Raw genomic sequence first — 7,375 nt, forward strand, 5'->3', positions numbered from 1 at the left:
TGCTTGCTTCGCCACAGTAGTATTACCAAACATGTGCAAATTGTAACAATGAACCAAGCAAATGGAGATCTTTTATAAACAAAAAAAAAAAAAAAAACCAATAGAGAAAGCTAAAATTGCAAGCGAAGTATTAGATGACAACATAAAATTGGTAATAGTAATCTGGTCACGTCAGTTGAAGGCATCCATCCCATCCCTTCCCAGGAAAAATACAAAAGGCAAAAGCTCATTGGATTGGGTCTATTCGAGTTATCTGATTCTTTGCCCCCCTTTTTTTAATGCCCCTTCAGCATCCAGCCATGGATTAATTTTATTTACGTCTCCCCCCAAGGACAAAAAAGAATACTAGTACGTAAATAATCATCAATACATTAGAAGTGTTAAAAACCTCATGCAACAGCAGTTTGAGATTCTCAAAATCTCGTAAATTCAAGCCCAGAAATGAGAAAATAAACAAAAAAGTTTGAGTTTTTCTTGCTTTTCTATCTGGCCCTTGCATTCTCCGTCTGCGAAACTCTTGTTTTGCTTGCAATGACGAGTCAGTAGCAGAGAGGGAAAACGGGATAAAAGAAAGGGCGGAAGGAATTGAGGAAGCCCTTTTTAGCAAGACCCCTTTTGAATTTTGGTTAATAAACATGGGAGGTATGGTTTATTGATTTTGACTTGTAATTTTTTTTGCTGTTTGTTCGTGGATTTTTGTGTTGTTTTTGGTGTTTTGGCAATTGGGTTTTGCTTGTTTTTGATTGATTCAATTTGAACTTCTGTTAATTTTGGATTTTTGGCTTTTCTTTTGTGTTCTTTATGATGGAGGAAAGTCATGTGCATGACGCCTAATTGTTTGCTCATATACATTGCAATGACATTTTATTCCTCGCTAATTCAGGTAAAGATTTCTGGGTTTTCAAGTTTTAATAGTGCTGTCTGTGATCATCTGAAATGTTTTCAGATTTGTTTTTCGGCTCTCTCTTAGCTTCATGCTTTAGATCTTGTAATTTTACAGGTGCAGAATATATAGATGCAATTCTGCTCGTTTAGTGATTCTTCATATGTTACCATTATGAGAATTTTGGGCAATTTTGGTCAAGTTTGTTAAGTTTGGATTGAACTTGGTCTGGACAAATGGAGAAAATTTTGCTAGAGTCATGTCAAATTTGCATATGTAAAAATAAAATGGAATCTTCTTTCGGTGCAAAATTTTTCCTTTCACAAATCCTTCACGCTATAGGTGTTTCACTCGTGTGATTTGTACGTTCTAGCTTATCATATCGGAGTTTGTAAGAGAAGATGGATACTTTGTTTCTAGCCTTGGTTGTACAAGGTTTTGCTTCTGCTGATATTGTAGCTATATCAGTTTTCTCCTGTATAGGCTTGTTGCAAGCTCATTTTGGGATTTTAGTGGTCTACAACCGCCTAATAAGTAGCCAAAGGGGCCCCTTTGGGATTTTAGTGGTCTACAACTGCCTAATAAGTAGCCAAAGGGGCCTCAAATTATGGCAGTGGTTTCATGTTTTTGGGTTCTCATAGTAGTCTGAATGTCATGGAAATGCTGACTCCTGAAGAACATTTGAGCTCTTTAACCATTGTCATCAAAGCTGATGATGTTTTGCATTTTCTGATGGTTTGCTTCTTCTTTTGATGTTCTGGAACCTGTAAAGAGCACTCTGAAGATGATAAAGTTCTTCCAGAAATGAACAAGAAGAGAATAGTCAAAACACGTGCTCAGGTGGAAGCTTTAGAGAAATTGTATGATGGTATAATAACTTTTTTGGACTTTTCATTTTATGGTATTTGTTTTTGTCTTATTATCTTCACTTGCATGTGTAACGAGAGCGAACTGTTACTTTTTCCAGAGCACAAATATCCTACAGAGGCATTGAAAGAAGAATTTGCTAAGTCAGTAGGATTGACGGAAAAGCAGGTTTCTGGGTGGTTTTGCCACAGAAGGTTGAAAGATAAGAGATTAGCGAATCCTGAAGCATATGCAAATGGAAGACAAGATCGTTCAAGCGGTATCTTACAAGATCGTGGGAGTGGACTTAGGCAGGACTCTTGTGGCAGCACTAAACAAGGGGATGATAGGAATTATGATCCAAGAGAAGTTGAAAGTAGAAGATTAGTTGGCCAAGAGTATTCTGCTGCAGATCTCACTTATGAGCTTGGTAGTCATTATACGGGGAATCATGGTTCAGCTGATGATACATCATCTGGAAGTAGCTCTTCTTTAAGGAATATGTCCTTTCCTCAAGATAGGGATCGTTTTGCTTTGGCAAATTCAAGATACCAAGCACAGAGTTTGCCGATGGACATAAAGGAGGTAAAACCAAGAACTGGCCCATCAGGATATTTAAAAGTGAAGGGTCAGGTTGAGAATGCTGCTATTACTGCAGTTAAGAGGCAGCTGGGGAGACATTACTGGGCTGATGGTCCACCACTTGGTGTTGAATTTGATCCACTGCCCCCTGGAGCATTTGAGTCTTCAATTCAGGAGCCACCCAATGGTGAGTTAGATGAACATCATTTTTTTTGTTTGCTTCAAAAGTGTTAACCTATTTTTTTTGAACAATTGGGAAAGTTTGTATGGTCTTATTTGGTGAACAGTTCAGGCTGTACGTGCTTTAGGTGTTGTTATCAAAATGCCATTAATCAAATTTAAATATTAATTTTCGCTTATGCATCCAACTCAAAGCTAAGGCTTACAGCTTGCGTGGTTTTGCATTTTTACCATTTCATAGTAAAGATAGCGATAAACTAGGATCTGTGAACATGGATTGATTGGTGAATCATGGACTTCTTTTTGGCATGACGTGTCATGAACTTTCTTCTCCTTTTGTGGAGAGAATTGATGCTGTCCTTTTGTGTATTTGGGTGAAAGTAAAGTCATGTAAAAGCCAATGGAAACAAGAAATAATTCTGTTCTAGACCTCTGGATTCATTGTCATCTAGTATGGAAAAAGTATTGTACCTCAAGTCCAACATTTATATTCTGCTTCCCTTTTTGTCGTCTTGTTATAATGTTATTCCCTCAAAAGAATAATAACGACAAAAAGTTGCTTTGCTTCTCCATAGGTTTTACATGAATAAACATAGCACCTTTGCATGTTCATATGTTTTTCTTAAGTTTAGATAAACTATTCTGTCAAACCCCACATTTTTTTATAGATATCATTTTTAAGCTAAATCATACCAGGACATCAACTTGTTTTGATGCAAAGGAAGTTTTTTGTGTCAGGTTTAGAACTAATTCCCTGGCAGCTAGATTAAATATTGAGGTGGCATGTATGTTTGTTGACTCATTTTTCACATGTTTTAAAAATATTTAGTGCATTTGATATTTTTGAACACATTGAGTTACGATTTATGATTGCTTGAACTAACTTAAGTTCTGGGACTACCAAATGCCACTAGGAGATATGGATGAGCTCCTGTTGAATGTGCCACTTACGATGTTTATATATCTTTGCTTGATAGGCCAACTTTTTCTTATTTTAACTATATAGAACACAACCTTTCACACCTATCTCTTATTGCTAGATAAGTACTGAATTTTCACTCTTATTCAATTCTGGATATTAATTGTCTAATAACCTCTTGTATAAGAATTTTTCTTTGAGATCTTTTTTTACACTCAGGATTTAGCATATTGTCAGTTTTCAGACAATGGATTTGATATGATGAAACTGTCCAATTATTTTTCTCTTGAAGTGTGCTGATAAGGCATTGTCAGACCATTCTTCTATTTCTTCTAAATTTTTAATGCTTTCCTGTTCCATCTTGAGTAAATGCACACATCTTTTTGTTAAATGAAGAAACGGCTTGTTCTGTGGCCTAAATTTACATGTGCATCTTTTGTGCTTGTCACATGATTGGTTTTGCTTTTTTTACAGTGAAATTATTGGCGGCAATCTGCAGTCAGAGCCTCAACAAACAAGAAGTGTTAGCCTTGAACTGGCAACACCTGTTTTCAACTAAATGTTAGCTAGAGCTTTTCATAAATGGTTTGCAAAGTTTTTCACTTACAGTAAATTGTTAGTGTTAATAGGTCAAATCAGTTTAATACTTGAAACAACACACTTGAATATGTGAATCAAATTCTGGTTCTGTTGGTTTAGTGAAGTTACTTTGACATTTTCAATTTCTTTCTGTTTTGGTCTATAAATACATCCGAATTCTGATGCTCTGTTGCTGTTGAGTGGATAGTATACTTTTTTGGCAAGTAGATCTCAGTTGCTTGAGCTACTCTTTTTGAATATCTGATTTACAGATTCTACCAAAATGACAGAATCTTATTATGCTGAAGAAGCTGTTCTACCCCGCTCACCAGAAAATTCCATGGTTCACAAGAATTCTAATTTGGGCAGCGTAAGTGGGACTACGAAGATTTCTTGTTTCTTAATCTTTTATGAAGATTTCTTGTTTCTTAATCTTTCTTTACATCAAAAGTTTTACTCCCTTTTGTTGTTTTTTTTCTTTTTTTTTTGGGGTGCTGGGGGGGGGGGGGGTTGGGGGTGGGAGGGATTAATAAACTTGCACAATTTCACCAATCTGAATAATTGACAAATTAGGCAGCTGCTGTGTTTAAGGATTGCTCATGTCCTTGTGGCAATGATCACCTGAGTTTACAGCGGTATTTGAACACCTTTCAGGTGCTTCATAATGCATTCACACAAATTTGATTTTCATCAGTCAAATGCATTGATGTGAGGTAAGAGTGTCACTTTATTTAGTTGCAATGGAAACTTCTGCATTGGCAAATTAGATTTTCATATTTATTGCATTTATCCTGAATTATTTATTTGTTAGTGAAATTTCATATGATGGATTACTTTGCCAGGCTGTATGCCGTGAAGGCTGGCTTTTAAGACACTGAATTTCCAGAACAGTCTGTAGTTTGCTCTCAAGAGCAATGTAAATAAAGCCAAACCAGCTTGCTTCTTAACTTAGTTTTACTGATTGTCCATTGAGAAGTTGTGAACGATTGACAATTTGTTCTATTAGTCTTTCTGTTTGTCTTGAGTCTGCTTGAATTCTTTGTAAGTTCTTATTATGCCTTTTTCACCAATGACAAACTGACAAACAAGGCTCCTTTGATCATGGGAATGTGTGTTTACCTACCTATTACTCTATGCTTGTGTTGCAGTTTGTGTTTTGCAAAATGTACAATTTTCGTACTCTAAATTCCTTCTTAAATGTTTGTCAATCTCCAATTTACAGTTATCCAATCACATATTACCCATGACTGAGACTCAGTGATATCTTTGAATACCCTTACAGGGCTCCCAGTACAACCCAAAGGCAAGCTCTCATGACTCAGACATGGAGAGAACAAGATTTAAAATGGCACATGGACCTGATCGTTCTGAAAACTGTTTTCCCCCAAAATACAAGCAGAAATCTCCTTTGCACAATCATGGTGACTTTTATGCCGGAAGAAGTTCATCTATGGATATCCATGAGGGTTCTGCAAGGAAAACACGTGTTTATGATAGCCAGGATCCTGATCGAAAGGCTAAGTATGGTGATGGAGGGATGAGTTTGGATTCTTTTTCAGGACATCGTCATTCACGTCTCCACAATCCAAGAGTTGATAGCGATCATGCAGATCCTTGGTTGCAGAACTATAATGATATGAACTCCAATGTGGCCCCAGCAGAGCACTTTGTCTCTAAGTCATCAAACTTGGCCTCTAAGGGTGTTGAATATGATGATTTTACGCATAAAGGCCTCTCTAAAAGATTGGCAAAGGTTTAGTTAATACCCCTTCATGCTGCATATATCATTGATATTTCCTCCCTTGTGACTCCTTTTACTTTGACAATGATGTCTAGGAAGCCAAAAGCTCTGGAGAAAGGTTAACACTAAATGGTAATTTTGATCCAGTTCAACCTAAGAATGGGCTGACAGTAAGTTGCCTGATCCATGCTTTTCCCTATGCAGGTCCTCTCTTTCTTTCTTTCTTTTTTTTGACATGTGGATTATTTATGATATTTGCTCGATATCTAGTCTGCCAAAAGAGTTAGGAATGAACTTCCTCAAGAGCATTACAGCAAGAAAACGTCGTGGAGTGAAGTGCCACCATGGACAAATCAGGCTTCAAGGTTTGAACAATTACCAGAACTTGAATGGAAGTTATCTCTTTGGATTCTTTTGTGTGCATTGCTCTCTCTTCTTGTGACTTCTGGAATTTGTTCAAGGTTTATATAGCTATTTCCGGAACTTAGTCTGTAATTTATTAGCCTGTCTTTTGATGAATATCTGGGTACTCCACTGATTGGAGGCATATGGGTATACACATAAGAGTGTTGACAGAAAAATATGAATGTTTAGTATGTTATGTAGCAGGCACGTAGTGTCTGTCTCTGTCTCTCCCTCTCCCTTATGGGGATCAACTACTGTAACCAGGACTTGACATGTGCAGTTCTTGTTCTTTTCTGAATTTCCAAAGTTTCACCGCTAAATGTGGCTTTTGTGATACTTTATTTATGACCAAATGTGCTTTCTTGTCTAGTATATTGGTAGCTTCACCTTTATGCAAGCTTTATCTTGCTTACATCTATGCATTCTCTAGGTCCGCTGCAGAAATGCCAACTAGTTTTAGTGAAGATGACGAGACTGCAGACACTAGTTCTTCTGTGGATTGAAATTTAGAAGGCGGTTAGAGAAAAGTTGTGAAGCATTTAATGCTCATGCGGTGGAAACAAAGCTGCTTCTGTGCTCTGCAACTGTTTTAAGGTTCACAAGAGCTAGAACCCGCATTAGGAAAGCCAGAAGCAATGTAGGACCTCTGTGAATAGAATGTGAAAAACTTTTTCATCTTAAATTGTGACCATTCCTTTGCTAATTTTGCCTCTTAGTTGTTTGTTGTACATATTGTTCCTGTAGCATTTGTTTAGGAAGAACTTTTGGCAATATAATAGCAATTTTGGTGCTTGATGTGAACCTTATTTGCTTAATTCTTGATGTTTTTTAGATCTCCTGCTGTTTCAGAGGTTGATATTGTGCAAGTTAACTTAGTCACTTGATCTATCTGGGAAAACAGAATTTAATATGCGAAGATGTAATTTGGAGTGCTAAATTGAAACAAGCATCTTGATATTCTGTGATGGGGCTTACCATTGCAATCCCTGATACTGACAGACCAAGTGATATGGCTACATTAGCATATGTGAATTTTAGCATTCAACGTTCTGAATTGAGATTTGAGATCCTAAAAAGTGAAAATACACCTGTTAGTAAAACATTGAAAACCATTTCCCAAATTGTATCTTCCAAAATTATACAATGCTATCGGTTTGACCCCTCACCCAGATTTTGATAAGGATGTTGTGACACATTTTTATGCTCAAGGGAACAAATTGAGAAAAGGGTGCCCTTTAAA

General features: G+C 36.8%; 1 protein-coding gene across 6 annotated transcripts; it reads left to right on the forward strand.

Moving 5' to 3' along the window:
* The first annotated feature begins 167 nt into the window (after window positions 1-167).
* Window positions 168-6,936, forward strand: LOC113727616 (homeobox-DDT domain protein RLT1). 6 transcript variants are annotated; one of them, XM_072076282.1, is made up of 10 exons: window positions 168-642; window positions 816-883; window positions 1,656-1,751; window positions 1,851-2,498; window positions 3,885-3,971; window positions 4,262-4,359; window positions 5,272-5,742; window positions 5,826-5,900; window positions 6,001-6,095; window positions 6,566-6,936. In XM_072076282.1, exons 3-10 carry the CDS (start codon window positions 1,688-1,690, stop codon window positions 6,636-6,638), a joined length of 1,611 nt encoding a protein of 536 aa, XP_071932383.1. In that variant the 5' UTR covers window positions 168-642; window positions 816-883; window positions 1,656-1,687; the 3' UTR covers window positions 6,639-6,936. The 6 variants fall into 6 exon arrangements, with proteins under 6 accessions (XP_071932383.1, XP_071932381.1, XP_071932380.1 ...); XM_072076280.1 differs by having other exon boundaries at window positions 169-642; window positions 816-1,751; XM_072076279.1 differs by lacking the exon at window positions 816-883 and having other exon boundaries at window positions 169-642.
* The last annotated feature ends 439 nt before the right edge of the window (window positions 6,937-7,375 follow it).

This window comes from Coffea arabica, chromosome 2c, assembly GCF_036785885.1.
Source record: "Coffea arabica cultivar ET-39 chromosome 2c, Coffea Arabica ET-39 HiFi, whole genome shotgun sequence".
Classification (NCBI taxonomy): domain Eukaryota; kingdom Viridiplantae; phylum Streptophyta; class Magnoliopsida; order Gentianales; family Rubiaceae; genus Coffea; species Coffea arabica.

Bases quoted from the DNA above. Each gene is read 5' to 3' on its own strand.
- LOC113727616 (XM_072076279.1), top strand. The intron at 2,499-3,884 runs GTGAGTTAGATG...CTTTTTTTACAG, and splicing joins AATTCAGGAGCCACCCAATG to TGAAATTATTGGCGGCAATC. The intron at 4,360-5,271 runs GTAAGTGGGACT...ATACCCTTACAG, and splicing joins AGAATTCTAATTTGGGCAGC to GGCTCCCAGTACAACCCAAA.